Genomic DNA, 23,338 nt, shown 5'->3' on the forward strand with positions numbered 1-23,338 from the left:
AACGGGAGACAGAGCTGTGCTAAGTCCCTTTCTGGTTGAGGTGCACATGCGATGCTCATGAGTAGGCAGGGACATGGGTCTGGTGCTCACAAGGGAGGTGGGCATCCTCAGTGTATACTGTGGGGTTTAGTAAAGCCATGGAGGAAAACGCAACTATAGGGTGTGTGGTGAGCACCTTGCCCTTGTGCAGTGCGATGCTGTCACAGTGTCAGCTCTGGTAGGTGCCTACATGCTGTGGTGTGATGCGCATGCGTCTTGACTCTTAGTCCTAAGACCACACCCTGTGTGAGCTCTGGTTGGTCCCCTCAGGGCTCTATGGGGGCAGAGGGGCTGGCAGGATGCACTCTCGCCCAGGTGTGTGAGTTGTGTTCTTCCCCCAAGCTGAGCCTACAGCTGGTTGTCAGCACCTCTTAACAGGAAGCTATTTGGACACAGCTGTGCTGGTGCTGTGGCCACTAGAATGGGGAGAGTCAGTGATGTAGCAGCAAATCCAGAAAGTGTAATAGGGGAGGCAGTTTTGTTAAGGAGTTCAGAACGGAAGAGCATTTTCTGGCTTGGTTTGGCAGAAACAGCCCAGGAGAGTATCAGTAGAGGGAAAGGTGTGTTTCTGATTCTAGGTCAGAACAACACAATGTGTAGCTGCCACAGTAGCAGGAGCTCCAAGCACCATTGGGAGGGATGAGGACTTCCAGTCAAGGGCATTTGATGGGTTGTAGGCTCATGTGAAGGGCCTTGAGTCTGAAACCAGAAATTTTAATGTGAAGTTAAAGATGGTTAAACCAAGGTTAAACAGTTCTGTGGGAATCCAAATTGTTTTAAGCCATTAGAAAAATAATGATTTAAATGTAGCCTGATTTAAACAAATCTGCCTTTTCTAAGTTCTCTTAATAATCCATTGCCTTGTAGGCGGTACAGGCAGACCTTGTGTTTGCCCACACCTCCAAGGGAAGTGATCCAACCTCACTTTGAATTTCTGAGAGCAGAGCTATAGCACCTTGCTAGTTTCATCACCTCTGTTTAGGCTAAGTAGAAAGTAATTGCCGCCACTGCTTTTTACAGTTTTCCCTTCTCTGTGTGCTCTTATCCTTGGGATATCTTGAGAACTTTGTGTGTGAGCTGGGGCGGAGTTGGTGTCAAACCCTAATTTTGAATAGGGAAAACTATTCTCCTCTTTCAGGTTATTACCACAGCTCCTACAGATGTTACATTCCAGCACCAATTCCTAGGCACAGCATCTTCAATATCTCTTGCCCTCTTTTCTGATGGGCACACAAAGAAATGGTGGTGAATGTTAGGGCTAACCAACCATGGCTTGCTTACAGCGCTGGGTGAGTAGGAGGAAGTACTGGGACAGAAGACTGAACTTGAGCTTCTTTCTCTTGAGGCCCAGTTTGTGGGCATGCTGGGTTTTTTGTCCCCATTCAAGGGAGATTAGCAGTAGGCAGTTGGCTACTTCAGTGAGAACCATGGCCACCTGTTGGTGAAGGGAAAGGGCACATCAGAACGGTGCCAGAGGCTTGTCCTTTGTCATGTTAGAGAGGCTCCGAAGAGGCATGCCTCCCCATGGTTCTTCCCCTGGTGATGGTGTGAGGCTTGGGAAGATGGAGGCTTGGGCAAGCAGAGCTGAGGCCAGACCTTGCTGACACCCCCCCCCCCAGTTGCAGTAACTGTTCCTAGTCAGAATGGTTTATGCATCATTTCGGTTAGACTGACCTGTAGAGCTGTTGGGGCCTAGCACTAGCGGGACAGGTCAAACCACTTTCCTATTAAGTTGTCTTTTTAGTGGAGACCAGTCCTCGGGCATCCAAGGGAAGGTAACTCCAGGCTACTCTAAATGATTGTCAGTTTAACCTGCATTATGGAGTGGCTTAACCCAAACCTTAAGAAAAAAAATGTCTCGCTTAACAAACTAAGAGTAACATTTCTGAGTGTTTTAAAAAATCCATTCCTTTAAAGAAGGCTTTCAGCCTTTTGGATTAAAGTCTCTCCCTGCACTCCTGCCTTTGTAGTGTCCTAACGGTTGAGCCGCTTTGACCAAGCTACCATGTGGTTCTACTGACCCAGGAGTGTTCTGTCCTGGTGGATATCCGTCTGAGCAGTGGGGCAGGAGGGTGCAGCTACAACCCATTAGGTTTCTGCCAATGACCGGCCGCCTTGGATGGGGGAAGGTTTGGTGACATGTTGCCCCTTCAAAGGAAGGCCCTGGAACACAGATTAGCCTCAAGGCTACTGCCCTGACCCTGACCCACTGACTGGCCTTTAGAGCCAGGAAGGCAGCCAGGAGACGCCCACACTTGGTGTTAGTGAGCGTCTGGCCAAACTGTGGAGCACAGGCCCAGTTGGTTACAACTAATGATGGGGCAGTCTCTTGTAAGTCACATGTGCCCACGTTGTACAGGAGTGGTCCCCTTTGTTGAGGGGAGAGCTCCAGTTCTCTGCTTTCCTTTACTGCCTTCCCTGCCCACGGGGTTTCTTGTTACTTGGAGCTCCTGGGCTCTTTTTGCATGGGTTGTGCACTTGCACTTGCATTTACAAACACAGCCTTTTCAGGGAAGGGCCTGGCACTGGGTCCCTGTTTGCTCCTTTCAGGGTCTAATTCCAGAGGGAGGACTGGCACTCAGCTGGAGAGACTGTGAGTGCTGTGCAGAAAGAGCTTCTTAAGGGCTGCAGCTTGGGTCTAGGTTTATAGAGGTATGGCAGTCGACAGTCAGTCACTCACCCTGTAGCTGATTTAGAATTCTGTACCAAGTGAGGGAATCTGAGAGTAGCCTGCCATGCCAGTGAGACCGTAAATCAGGTCCCATGCAGTCTGCCCCTGAGCTGAGAGCTATGCTCTGGGGAGATGAGTCTGTTCTGTGACAGATAAGGGAAACTCAGGAAGATGCCAGTGACAAGGAGAAGGAGCCTATGCTCGCTTTCCCCTGATTCTCCAGGAGAATCCATTGCTCTATGCATCAGCAACCTGGTATAAGGCCGCCGTCTGTCCAGCATCGAGCGAAGGGGACTGTCGTCTCTTAGAGGCCACTCAGATCAAGCCTATCTCTCACCCCTCAGTGAGCACCAGCTATGTGCCAGTCACTGCACTTAGTGTTATTCACATATCGCATCTAATTTTCTTGTCAGAAAACATCCTGTATTAGAGTAAAATTCCTTTGTTAACTCTGTCTTGCAGAGTGAGGAAGAAAATTGACAAGATTCGTGATTAAGAACTTTGCATTTCTAAGAAGGTGATATGCTATATGTCACTTAAATGTAGAAGAAAAACGTGACATGCAAAATGAACTCCAAGTCATCAGAATGACTTTGGTTGTGAAATGGGCCGTCTAGACAAGGGTTGGCAAAATTTTCTGCAATGGGACCGATAGTAAACAGTTTGTGCTGCAGGCCGTACATTTTTTTTTTTTTTGTTACAGCTGCTCAGCCCCCTGCTGCGGGAAGCTACCACACGCTGCGTAGGCCCATGAGCCATAGGTTGCCAGCCCTGGGTCTAGGGCATGGGTGGTCAGGAATAGAGCTGGGATGGGCCTCCATACACTTGGCCAGAGTGCTTTCACGAGCCTGTGCTGGATCTAAAGTTTGGGGCTGTTTAGTCCCCAGTTTACTACAGCAGTCCTGAGAATGTCCCCCTGCTTTTGCCTCTCTTCACCTCTGATATTTCCCATTGTTAGTGATTCCTGGTCACAACATGCTGCTAAGATCATTTGTAGTGCAAGGTGTAAACACAAGGTGGAGGCTTACTCCTTAGTCTGCATAAGTGGGCATGTCTGCATTGAAGGTGGCTGCAGAGCTGACGGGAGGGGTCCCAGGCCAGCCCATGAGCCCAGCTCTCTGTGGCATTTTGGATTAGTGGCCATATCTTTTAAGTTCTAAAAACTGAACTCCCTACCCCTGCTTTCTTTCCTTCGTTTGGCAACCGCTTATTGATGCTTTTCTTGGAGGAGAGAGGTACTAGGATATTGATAGAGACATGCCTAAGGCAGGATCTGGGCATTCAAGGAATTTGCTGTTTGGTAGGAGTTGGAGCAGCCGGTCTGCTCACAGTTATTCATGGTCCCCTATGCTAGCTGCCATTCCCAAGAGGTAACTTGAGCTTTGCCTGAGGGTGGAGGCAAATGAGGTCAGGGCAGGCTCTATGGAAAGGGTTGGTGGGTTATATCGGGAGATTTTACTGAGGAAGTACCACTGGGGAAGAGTCCTGAAGGAGAAGGATATTCCAGAGAGAGGAAACTGCAGGGGCAGAGGGAGCCAAAAAGTACAAAACGTTTGGAGAGACTTGCAGGCAGCCTCGAGTGCATGGAGCCTGGCAAACAGGGCAGCAGTGCGGGGGGGAGGGGGGGTGCTCTGCAGGACTCTGGAGAACAGACTGCATTTTGCAGTCAATGAAGAGTCGCCACAGAATGCTTTTTAGCAGCTGAGACATATGATCAGATAAAAACTTATTTTTTAAAAACATGAATTTTTTCCTAAAGTATCTATTACTGATTTCTCCTTCCTTATCAGCATCAGTTTTCATTAACACTAGTTTTTTTATGTTATTGTTGAAGACTAACACTGAATAAATAATACTGTAGAGTGGCCTGGTTTTGCATTGGTTGCTGAAACATAGTGTATGTCAGCAGGATCCCAGCCTGACCAAAAGGACAGGAGGGCGTCTGGTTGTGCTTAGAGCTGCACGGGTGCCTCTGACCTCTGATAGGCAATGCCGTATTGGCTCAAGGAAATCTGATGTGCTGACTGTGCCCACTTTAGCCTTTCATTGAAACACCTTGAACAAAAATAAGCATCGAGTCCTCATCTGTTGATCTGACAAGTCAAATATATGTAGTTTTTTGACTAACCTGAAAGAAGTCAACAGGTGTTGGAGGTTTATCATTTGCATTTTGTCTCACAAAGGGCTAAATCTTGTCTCTCCACTCTGACCTTCCCACCCCCCCTACACCCTGTCAAGTACCGCACAGTTCTTGGAAGCTGTTATTTGTAGTCATGTCTCCTAAATTTAGCTCACGCAGGAAGGAATCAGTGGTAAGTCGGTACTTCAAGAAAATACATCTTCGGTTTTATAACGTGGCTAGACTTACAGCATGTATTATCTAGCTCAACCGAAGGACTGTGTCTAACTTCTGTCATGAATTTCTACAGTAATTCCCTTAAGATTTGTGTTATTGTATAAACAATAAAGAAAATAAAAAAGAAAGATCACCCAGGATTTTACCCCCTAACCACTCTCGTACCTTATCTGTTTTTACTTTTTATGCTGTTTTCCAGTTCTTAGTTCACAACAGACATAATTTTTTTCAGATGTCATCATTGTATGGATATAGTTCTATATTCCATATTTTTCCTTTTTTAGTATTCCATAATTTCTACAAACCTTATTGGCTGTGTGGGAATTCTTAAATTAAGGAGGAATAATAAAAAGAATGTCTGCCCCAGGGTGGAAATCCCATCTGTGCTCTCATGAGTCAACACACTGTGAGGGGACTTTGTAGAAGAGGCTTGGCTGTCAGAAAGCACTTGGAGCATCAGAAAGCACTTACCAGGCAGCAGTTGCCACCTCTTGAGTCCTGTTCTTCAAGAGTGTGGCCAGACTGATTGTTTTAGTTTACTTGTCTTTAGGTTTATATAAAAGGGCTTACAGTGTTATCTCCACTGGGAGGGTGTTTTGTTGTGTTTCATTTTTTGCTAATTGTATATATAAGCTGTGGTCTTGCTTCTGATCAGGTGTGGGGCAGCCAGAAATTAATTTTTTTTTAATTGTATTTTTCTTTCTTAGAGTCAGATTGTTTTGAATGTGCTGAAATTAGATCTTAATCTCGTTAATGAGTATTGGACAATCTAAGTTAGTAAAGACATGTTTGGAAGCTTCCCAGTCCAGTCAGCACGCTGCCCAGCTGCCTCCTAAATGTGATGATTTGATGAGAAACCACATTATTGCTTCAGGGGCCCTCCTGTGTACACGTCTATTGTTACTGGCACTGATGGGGTAAGATGAAAGGCCAAGATTCCTAATTATGCCTATTTTATTAGAAACTAAAGTAACTTCCATTGTGTAGATTTCCTTCCACTTGTGCTTCCTCTTAGGTTTTGGGTAGGCCCTTCCAGGGAATATTGTTATATTCTATAACTGGTTTTCATTAGCTTTCCTGGAAGAGAGAAAACAAATTCTGAATGGCTTGGTCTTTCTTTTGAAAAGTTGAATGTCAGTTTGGTTCTTTACAAGACTCTTACTTATGATGTTTCAGAAAGGAAAGAACAGTGAATTTTAGAAATCGTACTTGAAACAAGCGAGAGTTTGATCTCTTTATCAGTCTTGAAATCAGAATATTGTCCCTGGCCTTTCAAGTACATGATGATGTACCGTTTTAAGTGTAACCTCTAGTTTCAGGGCCAAAGAAAGGCAAAAGCCTTACTTTTGGTGGTTACTATGCTTTTGTTGAAACAGAAAACTGAAAAATATTAGAACTTTTGAGAATATTGACTTAGAAAGCGTTAACCTTTTGTTCAAGAAGAGCTTTCTTGAATACTTTCTAAACTTTCTTTTCAGCCAAGTGATGGCTATCGTTTCTCTCAAAACCCAAAACAAAAACTTAATCCAAAGGCCTCCCTTAACAGATCCTCCTAACTCTTTCACTTCTTTTCTCTACTTTCCTAAATTTTATGCCACATTTCTTCTTATGAATTAATGTGTTATTGGGTATTATGAGTGGTCGGTGTATATGTGATCACTCGGCATAGGAAGAAACTTTTCCTCCCTCTGAGTCCATCTCATATGGCATCGATGTGATTCTCTGGGCTTGTGGCATGCAACATGCCTCATAGTCAGGAAGGTTAGCTGCTATGTCTTCATCCTCTGTGAAGACCAAGGACCTTTGCCCTAACTAAGCAGAAAGGCTGGTTTTGTATTTCAAGTTGTTCTTGGGCCAGCTCTCAATGAAAAGCTGTAACTTGAGATTTTGCTTCTCCATTGAAGTTTACTGTTAAGTGGGCCTTCCACCAGTGCATGTTTTTAAACATGGTGGAAAGTGCTGAATTTTTCTTTATTTATTGAGAATTTTATTTCAAGGAAGAAGATAACCGATTTTATTTTTTGTCTTTTGTTTTTAATATTACAGGTAATGTGAAAGAATAAATACCATGTAACAAATACTATACTAATGGAAACATTGTTGCAGTTTTTATTATTTATTTATTTTGTGTATTGTAGTTTAAGTGAAAGTTTACATTTCAAATTAGTCTCTTATGCAAAAATTTATACATACATTGTTATGTGACCCTAATTGCTCTCCCTATACTGTGACAGCACACTCCTTTCTACCCCTGATTTCCCATGTTCGTTCAACCAGCTCCTAACCCTCTCTGCCTTCTCATCTAATCTCTGAGTAGAAGCTGCCCATTTAGTCTCATGCATCTACTTGAGCTAAGAAGCGTACTCTTCATGAGTATCATTTTATGTCCCACAGTCCAGTCCAATCTTTGTCTGAAGAGTTGGCCTCTGAAATTGTTTTTGTTCTGGACTGATAGAAAATCCAGGGGCCATGCTTTCCGGGGTTGCTCCAGTGTCAGTCAGACCGTTAAGTCTGGTCTTTTTACTAGAATTTAAGTTCTGCTCCATCAGGGACTTCCTGTTGTGTTCCCTATCAGGGCAGTCAGTGGTGGTAGCTGGGCACCATCTAGTTCTTCTGGTCTCAGACTGATGAAGTCTCTGGTTTATATGGCCCTTTCTGTCTCTTGGGCTACTTCTTTCCTTGTGTCTTTGGTGTTTTCATTCTCCTTTACTCCAGGTGGTTGGGACCAGTTGATGCATCTTAGATGGCCACTTGCAAGCTTTTAAGACCCCAGATGCCACTCACCAAAAATAGGATGCAGAACATTTTCTTAATAAACTTTGTTATACCAGTTGACCTAGATGTCCCCTGAAAGCATGGTCCCCAGACCCCCACCCCTGCTGCTCTGTCCCCCGAAGTGTTTGATTGTATTCAGGAAACTTCTTAGCTTTGGTTTAGTCCAGTTGTGCTGACTTCCCCTGTAGAGAGCACAGTCCTTTCCTTCACCTAAGAGCAATTTTTATTATTTATGAAATTTGCAGATTATTTTAAAATGTTTTATATATGTATATACATATATATATTATACTTTTTTTAACTTTAAATATACTGTCCATGATTTAGCTAAACACATCCTATTCTTTATCTCTATGCCTCAGCACTAGAGAGGGGTCCTTCGTTTAGGTCCTATTCGATGAAGAATTTATTCCACATTGCATTAAAACATTTACAGAACTTAATTCATTAATACTACGATAATTTAAAGTCTGTCCAGCTTTCTAGTGGCATTGGGGTCCTTCATGCTATTAGATCTTCGCTGCTTTCTGAATTAGTAATTAACGTTCATGAAGTGTACAAATGTGCAGGGATTGGAAGCCCTTTTTTAGGTAGCATGAATTCTGTAGTCTATGGCCTTGAAGAGGTGTTTTTTGTTTTGTTTTTTTGTTTTTTTTGCTTTGCTAATGACTAAGCCAAAATAAGTAGATGCTCTTGGGTGGTGAGCAGTTGAACCTTTTCGACAGTTTTGACTCCTTTCTTTACTGATTTACATAACTTGTTCCATTCTTGTTGTAGACCACTGTTAGCTGGTTCTTAGACATATCCCGTCTGAGTGGACAGGTAGAAACTGCTGCCTCTGGAGCAAACCGTGGCAAGCGTGCCCTCAGCCCGGCCTCTGTCCATCCAGCTATCGGATCAGGGCTCACCAGGATACCTTACAGCTGTAGTACAATACTTTTCTATCCCTGGCACTATTCTTATAGTGTCTGATCTTCATGTGAATTGATTTTCAGCTTGTTCTCATCATTCAGCAGACATTTAGTGCCTACTATGTGTCAGGCATTGCTCCAAGGAGGTTGCTGTAGTAGTATTATTGAGAAACATGTTATTATTTTATATTTTGTATTTTCTCGTCACTGCCTTAATAGCAGAGGTACCCAAACTTGTGGTTAGGAGCTACTGTGTCCCTCCACAGATAAGCCACTGTAGCCGCCATACCTCTTCCAACTAGTGGAGGGGGGTGCTTATGGCCAGCGTTGCAGCCTCATCCTCTGTTGGTCCCAGGGGAGGACTGCATCTGCTGGTCATTGTGCTTGCTAGCCTCCTGCTTTGGCTGCTGGCACACTTCTTTGTATGTGTTGGGACGCTCGAAGGGGCTGTGAGCCCTTCAGGACACCTGAAGAGTGGACCCTATCCATCACTCCACTGGGATGTTGATGTGACAGTTCTTATTAAGCTATTCTCCCAACTGGTCTTCCTCTTCCGTTTCTCTCAGCACATGGACCAGGCTGATTTTAGACTCCAGTAGAAGAAAGCGAGGTCAGTCCACAGTGTGGCAGGTAGCAGGAGCTTTCATCCTACTTTGCAGGGAATCGCTTCAGCATTCTTGATGGGCATAAGCCACTCTGGCTGGAAATCGCAGTGGAAGGGAAGGTGGAAACCAGAGAATTCTTCAGTCCCTCTGAGAGGACTGGCCTCAAAGGGGCTGGAGGAAGTGTGTAGGCAGGAAGGCATTTCACAAGCTGATGGGGCCTGGTGTACTGCCAACTCTCATTTAAGAGGAAAGGAAGAAAATTAACTGAGTCAAGCTGTACAAGATGATCAGTATATGTATCTACACCAACAAGCTTGTTTGGCCTAGATGCAGGGAAGGAGTGAGATAACTTTTTTTTACAGTAGCATTTCCTTTTCAGTTTTCTTGCCCTTTGAATCACTGCTCTAATACCTTTGCGTCGGGAGGTGCTTTAGAACTTCAAACAGCCACCTCGATATTCTTCTCCCAGTCCAGGAAAAATTAGGACAGACAGGGAAGGAGGTAGCTGGGGATAGCAAAGTGACACTTGAATGGGAAAGGATCTGTTGTTTCACTGTCCTACCAGCTAATCATTGAATTTAACCATTAGCATGATTAAAGCCTGTTTGGTCAGATGTGAAGTATTTCCATATGACAAGCAGTGGTTAAACTCATCTGCTTAAAGAACCAAAGGGGACCTTTATTGGGAGGTGTAATGATTGACTCAAAGCTGGAAAAAACGTAGTGAGAATGTTTAGGAAATAAGGCTTCTTCTGACTTTTCATAGTGGTAGGCGATGGGAAAGGGAATTGTATCCCTCAGGTCTTAATTGCAGACGAGATTCTACTCTGAGCCAGTTTCAGCAGGAAGGGGTTATTAAAGAGAGTGTTGGAAGTGTATGCTTTCCTCAGAAGAGCCTGAGAAACAGGCTTTGAGCTGAACTTCCAGGACTGATGCCCAGAACCTCATCCAACACCTGACTGACGAGAGGCACTGCCCCTGCTTCCATCTGCTCCTGCAGCAAGATGCCCTCTGCCTGCCGTTCCTTCCCATGCCCTGCTTCCAAATCAGTCCTGCGTAGGTGTGTTGAGTTGGTGAGACCAGGTCAAGAGTCTGCACCCAAAGCAGGGGAGGTTGGGAACATCATTTATGTGGAGTCTGTTGGGAAGGTGGACTCACAGTGTGAGGAACTCTCAAAATGTGCAGAAGCGTTGGAGGCTTTTGGGCAGCCACAATTTACCTGTATTAGCAAATACAGCACAGAAATGACATGAGTTAACAGTAAAAACTGAATAATCAACAGCAGAAATTTTCGAATAATTCTAGACAAGTTATTTTATAAGATGCCATCCATCTTATTGAGGCAGTGGACAACGTACTTTATCTTTTGAGGGAGTTTTGGTTGTCTCTATCACTGTTCTACATATCTGAACTTCTTTTACTTACTGAGGTTGGTTATTTTTCTAGTTTCTGACGTGTTTCCCCGCTTCACCGCCCCCACCACCCCTGCTGTTGTCAATGACATAGTAATAAGATTCTGTGAGATTAGGCTTCCTAGAAAGGAAGGATTTGAAAAAACAGCAAAACCTGTGAGAGCTGGAACTCGATGAGACTGCCTTGTTTTTCCAGAACTCACAAATTTTCCACCTTTGACAGGGTGCAGTCTTACCACTTTTCTATCACTCGTTTTAGTGGAAAATATTTTTGAGTTTTTCTTTTCTGACAGGTTTCCACCTTACACAAGTTTCAGCTTTCGAAGATTTCGTTGTAATTCATCTAACTCTTCATAAAACCATATTCTCTTGCAAAGGTTGCTGAGATTATTAAATTTTGTATTTTACTTGACATGTAAGACCTCTTTGAAGTATACTTTAAATCTCTCTGAAGGAGAAACAACTAAGTTTTTTATAAAACTCAAATTTAGCATGATTTTTATAGCATGAGTTTATATAAAAATTTTTTTTGCAAATTTTTATAGAGGACTATGTTAAGTTCCTTTTTAGTCCCCAAATTGGGCCATTCTTTAAAAAATGAATTAGTTTGTTATACAAACTTTAGCTTTATGAAAAACAAGCAAAATGAAGCAAATTGTTTGCAGTGTTAAAAGCGTACTGTGGCCGTCATTGCACCAAACTTTTGAGAGAGACGCTGCAACAGGAGACTGTCACGTTCAGTCATCTGTCAAGACTTTTATAAACAGGGCTTCATTTTTGGTCACTCAGCATCCTAAGTGAGAGAGATTAAAATGTGAAATAATGAACACGTGTCTGAGGTGGTAGTTTTGGAACTTGTTGACACGTACTGAAAAGTACTCAATTATGTCACTTTTTGATGCACCCTTGAATTTTGTCTAAACTACAAACTGTTTATAAACTAGAGTATGAATAGTTGTATGCATGGTCATGGTTTCCATGACCAGGAACCTTAATTAAAGAGTTTTCCCCCAGTTCCTTGGCAACAAAAGACTACTAAAAAACCTTCTCCTTTTTAGTTTTTGTATTTTCGACCCGAGTGAATAGTTCCTCTAAATACTTTTCTCCACTGAGTATCATTTAATTTTTTTATCATTCTACAGGGGGTTAAATACCTGTGCATCCCAGCAGCAGATTCACCATCTCAAAACCTGTAAGTTTTTTTCTGTATTATTTGAGGATATTAAAAATGTATAAAGGATTGTAAAGTCAAATAAACAAAGGATTATGAAGCTAGCAGAGCCAGTGGACCCTTGATGCCCATGCATGCTGGTCCCAGGGCAGTGCTGGGCACTGTACAGTCCGGTTTGCTGGGCGTCCATGTGTGACATGACTGATGGAGTATTTACAGGGGTACTCTGATTTTCAAAAAGGGCACCTCAAACCAGACCTTTAGCATGCCCATCCTTTCTTTAGAAGCAGACCCTTAAAGAAGGTATTGGGTTGAAACATGTGAGCCACAAATGCAAGCCACCCATGGAATTTTAGATTTTCTAGTAGCCACATTAAAAAAGCAAAAGAAACAGATGACATTAATTTTAATAATATATTTTATTTAACTCAATATATTCAGTATATTATCATTTCAACATGTACTCAACATAAAAAATATTAATGAGCTCATTTATATCTCTTTTCACAGTAAGTCTTCAAAATCGGGCATGCGTGCTCACACAGCAACACATCTCCACCTGACCAGCCATGCTGCAGGTGCTCAGTAGCCACTGGAGCCTTGAGGTCTCCATTTGGAACAGTGCAGTTCTAAAGCCTGTCTGAGCTAGGGAGTTGATCTTTCTGGTTTAGGAAAATCCAGTCCTCTTTTTCTTCACAGCTGAATCAATCTCTGATGCCATCCTCTTTTTGCTGATGAGTCTCGAGGAGAGATTTATAAGTGCTGTCCTCTTCAGGTCACAGCAACAATGTGAAGCAGTGAGATTAGGCTTTGGCCAGAGGGGCTGGGCTCAGGCCATACTCCTTAGAGTCCAGAAGTAGCCCAGCAAAGCCATTACGTGGAGCAGAGGGTAGTTTGCTGGAGCATGACATTGACTCCATGGGCTGAGAGGCTGGGCAGAAGGAGAGCATGCAGCTGGTCAACCTGTCCAGCTGAGCCAGCTTCTGACCCCAGGGTGGCATTATACTGTGCACTGGAGTTCCAAGACACAGGCACTCACGGGGATGGATTTTATGACATTTTGCCAGGGAAAGCGTACGTTCTGGTAGTGTTTGTGAATTTGGATGGCCACTGACTGGTCAGGATCATCCTTCTTGGCCCTCCAGTTCTGTGGCATCCAAATCCTAGTCACTGGTCCTATGGACAGCATAGCCACGTGTCTTGCCTCTCTGGAAATAATCAAATATGGGAATATCGGCTGGCCTAGGTTTTTCACTGCTAGGGAGCAGAAAGATCACAAGCTATGCACTAAGTTTGTGAGATGGACCTGACTAAAAACATGGGGCTAGAGTCAGATTGATTGACATAAGAGAAAGGGCAGCAGGGGACAGGTGGTATCAAATCAGACCAGGAAAAGGCATGGGTAGGTAGGAAGTGGTGGCAAATATGTTCTACCCAAGGGCTGTATTTCTACACTGACTTTTGATATTTCCCGAAAAAGTGAATCTTGAAGATTGAGGATGGTGGAGGAGAGACTACTAGGAAAACAATGTTTAACACCCTAGGCTAAGATGGAAGGGAAGAAGCATTAGAGAACTTCCTTGATTATAGTCGTGTCAAGAAACAGAAGTGGTTGGAAGGGCATGGTGCATACGGAAGGAAGTGAACCACTGCTTTTCTCTGAAGATGACAGCAATCTTCTGGCTTATGCTTTTGGTAGCTATATTTAGAAGGGCTGCTTTCCTCATCTCAGAAAACTGAGGTTCTAACATACTGTTGAACTTGTCCATACCTGATTGGCAGCATGATTCTCTAGAAGAATTGAATTGTAAGCATCCTGGCCATGTGCTGTTAGCCACCTGTGCTTGTGTTGCCCCTGGGACTCTACCACTGCCAGCAGCCAAGTGCTGTCCTGGGTGCCCATGATGATGACTTGCCCTGACTTACCAAGTGTAGAGTAGTGCTGAGCAGTCCTGTGCTATAGGCAAGTGAGCACTAGGCCTAGCAGCTAGAAAATGCAAAGTCCACAACCAGTTCCATCTACCTTGGACAAGTCATTTTAACCCTTCTAAACCTGAGTGTTCCCTACCTGAAAAATGCCTGCCTTCGGGTTTTTTTTTTTTTTTTTAATTGTGGTTTTGGTGAAAGTTATAGCGCAAATTAGTTTCTCATTCAAAAATGTATACCCAAATTGTTTTGTGGCATTGGTTGCAATCCCCTCATTGTGTCAGCATTCTCCGCCTTTCCCTTTCTACCCTGGGTTCCCCGTGTCCATTTATCCAGTTTTCCTGTCACTTCCTGCCTTCTCATCTTTACTTTTGGGCAATGGTTGCCCATTTGATCTTGTATACTTGATTGAACTAAGAAGCACGTTCCTCACGTGTTATTTTTTTTTTTATAGGCCTGTGTAATCTTTGGCTGAAAGGTAGACTTTGGGAGTGGCTTCAGTTCTGAGTTAGCAGGGTGTACGGAGGCCATAGTCTCAGGGGATCCTCCAGTCCCTGTCAGACCAGTAAGTCTGGTCTTTTATTTGTGTGTGAAGTTGAATTTTATTCCACATTTTTCTCCTGCTCTGTCCAGGACCCTCTATTGTGATCCCTGTCAGAACGGTTGGTGGTGGTACATGATGGTCCACAGCCCTCAGCCCTGGTAACTCCGTCCCTGAAGGTGTTTGGATGTGTCTAGGAAGCTTCTATGACTTTTACTTGGTCAAGTTGTTGCTGACTTCCCCTTTATTGTGTTTTGTCTTTCACCAAGGTTAACACTTGTCTACTATCTAGTTAGTGATTTCCCCTTTCTATCTCTCCCCTCCCTCATAACCATCAAAGATTTTTTTTTTCTGTGTGTAAACCTTTTCTTAGGTTTTTGTAATATTTATACTTTTGCGATTGACTTATTTTACTCAGTATAATGCCCTCCAGATTCATCCATGTTGTGAATTGTCTCACAAATTCATTATTGTTCTTTATCATTGCATAGTATGCCATTGTGTGTATGTACCATAATTTATCCATTCATCTGTTGATGGGCACTTAAGTTGTTTCCATCTTTTTGCTATTATAAATAATGCTGCAGTGAACATGGGTATTCATATGTCTGTTCGTGTGATGGCTCTTATTTCTCTAGGATGTATTTCTAGGAGTGGGATTGCTGAATTGTATGGTATTTCTATTTCTAGCTTTTTTAAGGAGACACCATATCGTTTTCCATAGATGTTGTACCATTTTACACTTACATTTACAGTGGATAAGAGTTCTAATCTCCCCACAACTTCTCCAACGTTTGTTATTTTCTGTTTTTTTTTGATTCGTGCCAGTTGTGTTGGGGTGAGATGGTATCTCGTTGTAGTTTTGATTTGCATTTCTCGAATTGCTGGTGATTGCGAGCATTTCCTCCTGTGTCTGTTAGCTGCCTGAATGTCTTCTTTGGTGAAGTGTGTGTTCCTATCCTTTGCCCATTTTTTAATTGGATTATTTTTCTTTTTATTGTTGAGATGTTGAAGTATTCTATAGATTTTAGAGATTAGACTGTTGGCGGCTATATCATAGCCAAACATTTTTTCCTAGTCTGTAGGTTCCCTTTTTACTCTTTGGTGAAGTCTTTTGATGAGCGTAAGGGTTTAATTTTTAGGAATTCCCAGTTATACGGTGTATCTTCTGGCATTTGTGCATCATTAGTTATGATTTATATTCTATTTATGCCATGTATTAGGGCGCCTAGTGTTGTCCCTGTTTCTTCCTCCATGATCTTTATCATTTTAGGTTTTATATTTAGTTCTTTGATCCATTTTGAGTTAGTTTTTGTATATGGGTCCTGTTTCTTTTTTTACAGATGGACATCCAGTTTTGCCAGCACCATTTATAAAAAAGGCTGTCTTTTCCACATTGAATGGATTTTGGTCCATTGTTAAACATCAGCTGACCATAGGTGAATGGATTTACGTCTGGGTTCTTGATTCTGTTCCTTTAGTCTGTGTGTCTTTTGCTGTACCAGGCTGTTTTGACCGTCGTGGCTGTATTGTAGGTTCTGAGATCAGCTAATGTGAAGCCTCCTACTTTGTTCTTTTTTTTTTTTTTCCCAGTAATCCTTTGCTTATCCAGGGCCTCTTTCCTTTCCATATAAAGTTGATGGTTAGTTTTTCCATCTCATTAAAGAATGCTGCTGGTATTTGGATCAGGATTGCATTCTATCTATAGATCACTTTGGGTAGAATAGACATTTTTACAATGTTGAGTCTTCCTATCCATGTGCATGGTATATTTTTCCATTTTTGTAGGTCTCTTCTGATTTCTTACGATAGCATTTTGTCATTTTCTTTGTATAGGTCTTTTACATCCCTGGTTAGATTTATTCCTAAGCATTTTATCTTTTTAGGGGGCTATTATAAATGGGGTTGTTTTCCTGATTTCCTTTTTGAAGTTCTTTTTGTTGGTGTATAGGAATCCGACTGATTTTTACATGTTGGTCGTGTATTCTGCTACACTGCTGAATCTTTGTATTAGTTCCAGTAGTTTTCTTGTGGAATCTTTGGGGTTCTGTATGTATAGGATCATGTCATCTGAGAATAGAGATAGTTTTACTTCTTTCCAATTTGGATGCCCTTTATTTCTTTTTTTTGTCTTATTGCTCTAGCTAGGACTTCCAGCACAATGTTAAACAGGATTGGTGATAAAGGGCATCCTTGTCTTGTTCTCGTTCTCAGGATAAACGCTTTCAGCCTCTCTCTGTTGAGAATGCTGTTGACTGTTGGTTTTGTGTAGATGTCCTTTATTATTTTGAGGAATTTCCCTTCTATTCCTCTTTTATTGAGAGTTTTTATCAGGGATGGGTGTTGGTCTTTACCAAATGACTTTCTGCATCAATTGATATTGATCATGTGATTTTTTTTTCTTTTGTTTTATTTATGTGGTGGATTATGTTGATTTTCTAATGTTGAACCATCCTGGCATACCTGTGTGAATCCTACTTGGTCGTGGTGTATTATTTTTTTTGATATGATGTACCTTCAGGATTTTTGTAGACAAGCTCATATATGTGAAAGTGTTTTCTATAAACTGTTAAGCACTTTGAAAAATAAGATTATATTCTTACTCTACTCCAAGTGTATTAATGTATTTTGAGAGTTACAGAACAGGTAGTTGAAATAAAAAGTTTTGGTGCTCAAGGCTCCATTTCAGTGTCTTCAGAAGATGTGCCTCTATTGAAAGATGAGGTGACAAAGGACACAGTAGCTTCTTCTCTGAATTCCAGTGTCTCATTCTAGTCATCTGTCATTCAAGTCCTCTGTCAACACAAGCCAAAGACCTCTATCCCCTGGTGATAGGGGACTGGCACATAATATTTGAACTAGTTCTCTATAACCAATAAGTAAAGAGGTTTTTTTTAAGTCTGTGGTTTGCCTTTTTAATGCTTTCTTGGCATCTGGATGAGTGTGTGGAGTGGATCCAGGTTCCAATAGCTTGAGTAGTGGTTACAGCATAAACGTTGGGGTGAATGACAAAATAGACTGGGCAGAGAACATGCTCACGCTGCTGTTTAGAGTAAAGATTTATAATCCTTTCCTTTGAGGTCCTACGACAATAGGACCTTCTGTTTTGGTTGGAAAAGGAAGTCAAGACCATAACTCTCGTAAAGGCACAAAACGCAGGGCTCTAATGTTAAGTGTTATGCTCCTGGGCATGTTTGCGATTCTTTGAGGGAATTTTTATTTTTAAGTCCATCAGTAATAGGAAAAGCTTATGTAGAAATATGGCTATTAGCACCTAAGTGTACATGTTTCTGTAAATATTTCTTGCTCTGCTAAAGTTTTGTGGAGATCATAGAGTTCTATTTGGAACTTTGAATATACTCGGTATGTTGAGTGACAGCCTATGAAATAGCTTCTCTTTGCCCATTGCAAGTGTTTCATTGAAGAGCATGACATAGTTTTTAGTGATGAGCATGTGTTTATGGCATAGTGAGACTCTTAGCCTAGAGTTGGCAGGCAGAGCACTTGATTGTTTGCAGCACCTGGCCCACTGCAGGCCACCTGGATTCATTACCAGCAAACATGAGTGGTGCAGGGGAGCTAACAGTGAAACTTCCCTTTCTGTATCATCAGTCATGTGCATGATTAGGAGGGAAATGTCTTTGATGCTCTGGTTGACCAAAACAGCTAGAAATCATAGTTCTTTAGTCTCCAAACTAAAACCAAACCTATTGCCGTTGAGTCGATTCCGACTCATAGCGACCTCCCATAGGACAGAGTAGAACTGCCCCATAGGGTTTCCAAGGAGCTTGTGGATTAGAACTGCCGACCTTCTGGTTAGTAGCTGAGCTCTTAACCACTTCACCACCAGGGCTCTTTAGTCTAGCCACTTTCAATTCCTGAGGCCTTAGAGTTCCTATATTGAATGAAAAAATAAATTCTAAAAAACTATATTGCTTACTGTTTTAAACTTAGGTATAAGTTTAAAGAATGATTTCAAACTTGGATATAATTTAACATCTTATAACCTAAATCTTTCCCCCCAAATTCCTGTACCAACAGGAATAACCCTGGCTAATTATGCTTGGTTAAAGGGTTTTGACCTTTGAGACTAAGTGCTCTCACTTGGCTTTCAGCTGTTGCAAACTGCCCAGAAAGGTCAGTTTCCTGTCTTGGGCTTAGTCCTTAAGAATCTCCCACTCTGGGCTTCTAGGAACTTAAAATGCAGAAACCTGGTTTGAGATAACATTAACACATTAAAATTTTGGCTCAGTTCCCCAACCACGTTGCCTTGCAGAGACAGAAAAAGTATAAGTTCAAATTCTCATAGTTACAGCAGCCCCACAGTCCCAGCTTTGTAGATTTTGCACGATTTTGTCAGACTAGAGGCACCAAGACTTTGCACCAGATGCACATGCTGCATGCGCTCCCAGGATTCGCTCTGTGACGGGGACAGGTTAGGAATGATGGCTTTTGGAAATAATTATATGCTTACTGTCTTTCTGGACTTTCTTAGACAAGTCATTTTAACCTCAGATGTAAACTACCTACCTCACAGGATTAGCTGAGATAGTATATTTAAAAGTATTCGTTATGAATACTAAGCATTTCCAAAAATAAAGTTATATTGCAGTCCACTCAGATAAGGTATATTAATATATCTTGAGAGGGAATGGTTGGATGTATATTAACTTGTATTTGCTCATTTTTATTTTAATATATATTAAATTGGTATTTTGAATTTATGAGTCTTTAAGGGAGCAATTTTGTTATTTCTGTCAAGTCTGAGGGAGTTTGTCTGTACCAGGCTATGTGTCTGTAATGTTGCATCATTTTGGCAGAATCTGTGTGACATTCAGTGGTCTGAGAACTGAGCAGGTCTCTGAATTTCTTGAGGTTTTTGTGGGAGAAGAGGCATTAGCAATACAGAGAGCTTATATTGAAAACATCAGTAAAACTCCCTTGCCTGATGCCTCCTCCCTACTTTTTTGTCTGTTCATTCTTTAGTTTAGCTGATGTCATCTATTCTTACAGCTCTCCTTTTCTCTCATTTACATTTTTCTTTGCTTTCATTATTAAAGAACAGTTTTGCAAAATCAGAACTGAGTGAGACCTCATCCCACCTTCAGAGGTGCACACATGTGTTGTGCACAGGGTCCCCAAGGATGCACAACATTTCCCTGCCCAAGGTGAAAAGAGAGAAGGAAGGAAAATGTGTGTAGAGTTTTTCATTTTTCATAAGACTTCACTTACTCAGCTTAAAGAACTATCTTTGAGTCTTAGACTGTCTTTTTTACAGTTTTGGTGTTGAACTATTCTTTTGTGAAATGATGTGAGAGAGGCTTTTTCAGTTTATTTTTTAAAGGACTTTATCTTGCAAAATAAAAAGTATGGTATATTCACTCTCAATTTTTTTTTTTTTTTTTTTTTTTACATGTTAACAGTGCATCCTGTAGAAAAGTTGGGCTGTCACGGATAGAAGCATAAGGTGGCACTGTAGGTTTAATGCTGGGCACTGACAGGTGTGTGTGCAGGTGAGGAGGTACCTTCCTGCTTGCCTCTGGATAGGGTGGGGGCTTCATGGTTGGAGAGTGGCTGGGAGAGAGCCTGGGGGGACCTTGATTGATTCTGCTCCAGAAGGAAGCAGCTCTCTGTTCTGAGTCCACCTTAGGAGGCCTGGGCCTAGATAGAACACTTTACCCATTTGCCTTTTTTTTTTTTTTTTTTTTAAAGCATACCTTTCTGAGGGAAAAAAAAATCTGAGGGTATTTGCCTTTCCTGGTTTCTCTCATCTATATAGACACACACATACATTAATATATACATGCATACGTGTATACATACACACATATACACATGCACACATATATATACACGCGTACACATACATCTATTTATGTGCACCTACACATATACATACATGTACACACAAACCTGTATATGCACACACACATACACTCTTGTGGCCTTTGCAGTTGAATACAACCTGGTCTTTGGGATCAAACTTGCTGCCACTCAAGGAGCCTGGCCATACCCCCGGGCTCCCAATCCAGTAAGCAGAGTACCTGTCAGTAGGGCAAGGCTGTCTCAGATCCCACAGTGGGTGTCACAGCCTCCAAACCTTGGAGTCTCGGAGTAAGAAGTAAGCGAGCACCCCCAGAATGAGCCGTCCCCTGCACTGACATGTTTCAGGGGATGTGCAGGGGGGTTTACCAGATGCCTGCCCCAGCCTCTCTGTGGCAGCCTCCAGGGCATGAAGGATTTGGTGTTTGCTGCTCCTGGTCTCTGGATGGAGAGGGGCAGGCTGGGAGGGCAGGAGGAATGAGGGAGCCAGCACCTGGAGAAACACGCAAGGCTGTTTCTTTGCAGGGTAAAGTGTCTGCTGACCTGGTGTCTCGCAGCAGAGTTGGCTGCATGGTTTGCAGTTTGCTTGAAAAGTGCAGATGGCCGCTGGGCTTTATTGTGACATTGTATCGCAGGTTTAAGTAGTGCTTCCATTTTGATAAACCTATCTCAGTTTCTCCTGCATGAGACTCACTCCACACGCTTTTTTTTTTAAGAAAAGCTAACTGCCAATAAAATGAAGAGCAGAAATAGGGAACTTGTGTTCATTGAAACAGCTTGTGGTAGGGAAAGAGCTTGAAATGTGTGCTTCTTCTTCAAATGGGAGTTGAGCAATGTGAGGACTAGGTCCTGGTACTTCCCACTATGGAGGAGGGGGTTCAGTGAGCAGGGCTTGGACTTATGTCATTAGCTTCCCTGGAAAAACCCCCCTCTGCAGCATAGTTTAATTCTGAACCAGTAGTAAGCTCACCCGCCTTCTGACTTTTCTTGGAAAAGGCATTTCTAGGAATGTCTGCTTGGCTTGGCCTCGTGGCTAATGGTGTTCATGAGTCAGGTTTGTGGCAGGCTTTGAGCAGTCCCCTCGTTACCCGCCAGTGTCCCGGGGCTGGGTTGCAGTGTGGCCTGGTCCTTGATTTCATGCCTGGGCCTCCAGCCCCTTGTCCCCCACCGAAGTGGAGGGCACTATGTCACGTGGGTTTGTCGTGGGCTCGTAGCCAAGAGGGCACAGGGCTGAGCTGCGGAGGGGCCTCCTCCTAGAGGCCCCCCGGCCCTCGGCAGCCATGTCACGGTGGGCACTAGGCTGGCTTTGAGTCAGCTTTTTTGGACACATGAGGGTGTTGCATGTTGACTTTGCCCCCCTCGCAACTCTCATTTTGAGAGGCTGACTCTTAAACCCAGGTTGAGCCCACAATATTTAAGGAACTGGTTTCATCATGGCTGTGGTTTGGTGAGTGCAGGTGTGAGTGCCAGATACAAGAAGCTGTTCCCACTCTGAGGTTTCAGTAGAGTGATTTGGTGTCTCCTTTGCAAGACTGTGTGTCTCCAAGGTTCAGAGCCATCCCTCAGCCGGAGGGCCTGAGACCCCTCAGCCTCACAGTCTACGCCATGCACTCCGAGGCACCTGTGGGTCACATGTGGCTCCCCTTGACCTGAGAGCCCCACAGAGCAGGAGCAGCGGGGCTGCAAGTTGGAAGGGCACATGATTGGGACAACCCAGGGCAGATTAGCACCCCTGCTGAGCCAGTCCTGGAGGGTGCCTGCGTTTGTCCCGCCCTGCAGATGTGCTGTGGCCTGCCAGGAGGGGAGGGCACTCCAGACCCCATAACACAGATGGTGAACAGGGAGCCTTAGCTACTTCTGGCCCAGGGGCATTGGCCCAGGGTTATAAAATTTTTGAATTAGTTGCTGGTATCAGGTATATCGAATTTGGCTATAAGTGACAGGATACTTGATTGACAGTGTTTTAAGTTATGAAGAAATTCACTTAACTCACATGCCAGGAGTGTGGCTGCTGGGCCCCACCCCTCTCCTCTGCGATTTCTGTCCCCCAGGCTTGGCCCTGGTACCCTACTTGTCACCTTGGCTGCAAGGCAGCAGACACCTCCAGCTCCGTGCCTGTACCTGCGTGACCCAGAGCCTTCCTCTTACTGGGAACTTCCAGAAGCCTCAGCCACCCCCACAACCTTCCTGTCTTATCCCTGTGGCCAGAACTGGAAGGCAGGCAGGATATCCCTTAGGGTGAACACTCTGCTCCCCAGTCAGTCACTGCAGTCTCAACGTTGGCCACAGATCTAGCACTTTAGAATCAGAAGACCCCTGCCTACTTCAGATTGCTGGTTTCACTTGAGAGGCCTGAGGCCTAAAGCACCACTGACTGCACCCTGCCTGCCCTCCCCTCTTGCCCCAGAGCCCCCACCTCATGCATTTTGCTTCCCTGCCTGGCTTCTGGGCGTTGCTTCACAGCCCCTGTCAGTTCTCTTTCAGGGCTGACACTTCAGATTTCAGGATTCCAGCAAGAATCCTTTCTTGTCTGCTCTGTACCAAATCAGTCCTTGGGAGTAGAGTTGTGGTTCCAGGAGTATCTTCATCATAAGCTAACATCTGGGAGCATTTGTCCCTGAGAAAGTTACCTGAAACATATTTTGCAATGTTCTGGTGGTGACAGAGCTCAGGTAAGAGCTTGGAGTCTTTGGGTTGTCCCTATGACAGCACTTGCAGAGACACATGCCTTGCACGTATTGACAGAGTGTATGTGTGAGTGTGTGCGCATGTGAGTGTGTGGTGTGTGTGGGTGTGAGTGTGTATGTGTGCGTGATGTGTGTGTGCATGCTGACAATTTCTTTACCACCTGCCTGGCCTGGTCTGCCTGTCCGGTGTTGAGTGTGTTGTGCAGTCAGTACCTGGGTGAGTTCATTGTGGCACACCTGCATTGCGTTGCCCTTTCATCCCCCATGAGACAGTAGACTGAGTTTTTTCCAATCAGACCTATATCTTAATTTATCTCTGAATCTCTTGCAGCTTATCAGAGTCCCTGGCAAACTGTCAGTGCTCAATCAATGTTTAAAGCAAAGTGAATTTAGTTAAATGGTTAACTTTTAGTGTTCTGGT

The 23,338-nt window shown here is 43.3% G+C and overlaps 1 protein-coding gene across 10 annotated transcripts in view; it reads left to right on the plus strand.

The window, feature by feature from the left end:
• DUSP22 (dual specificity phosphatase 22) overlaps positions 1-23,338 on the plus strand; it is an 89,774-nt gene that overhangs the window by 54,461 nt on the left and 11,975 nt on the right. For 8 of the 10 annotated variants that reach the window (XM_023742022.1, XM_023742023.1, XM_023742024.1 and 5 more), the window contains one exon: positions 11,912-11,961. The exons of 1 other annotated variant lie outside the window; for it this stretch is intronic. In XM_023742022.1, the coding sequence (XP_023597790.1) occupies positions 11,912-11,961 (50 nt within the window). Of the gene's footprint in view, positions 1-10,915; positions 10,926-11,911; positions 11,962-19,830; positions 19,921-23,338 lie in introns of those variants that run through there. One more of the 10 variants, XM_023742028.1, reaches the window with a different exon arrangement.

Source organism: Trichechus manatus, unplaced genomic scaffold, assembly GCF_000243295.1.
Source record: "Trichechus manatus latirostris isolate Lorelei unplaced genomic scaffold, TriManLat1.0 scaffold00198, whole genome shotgun sequence".
NCBI lineage: Eukaryota > Metazoa > Chordata > Mammalia > Sirenia > Trichechidae > Trichechus > Trichechus manatus.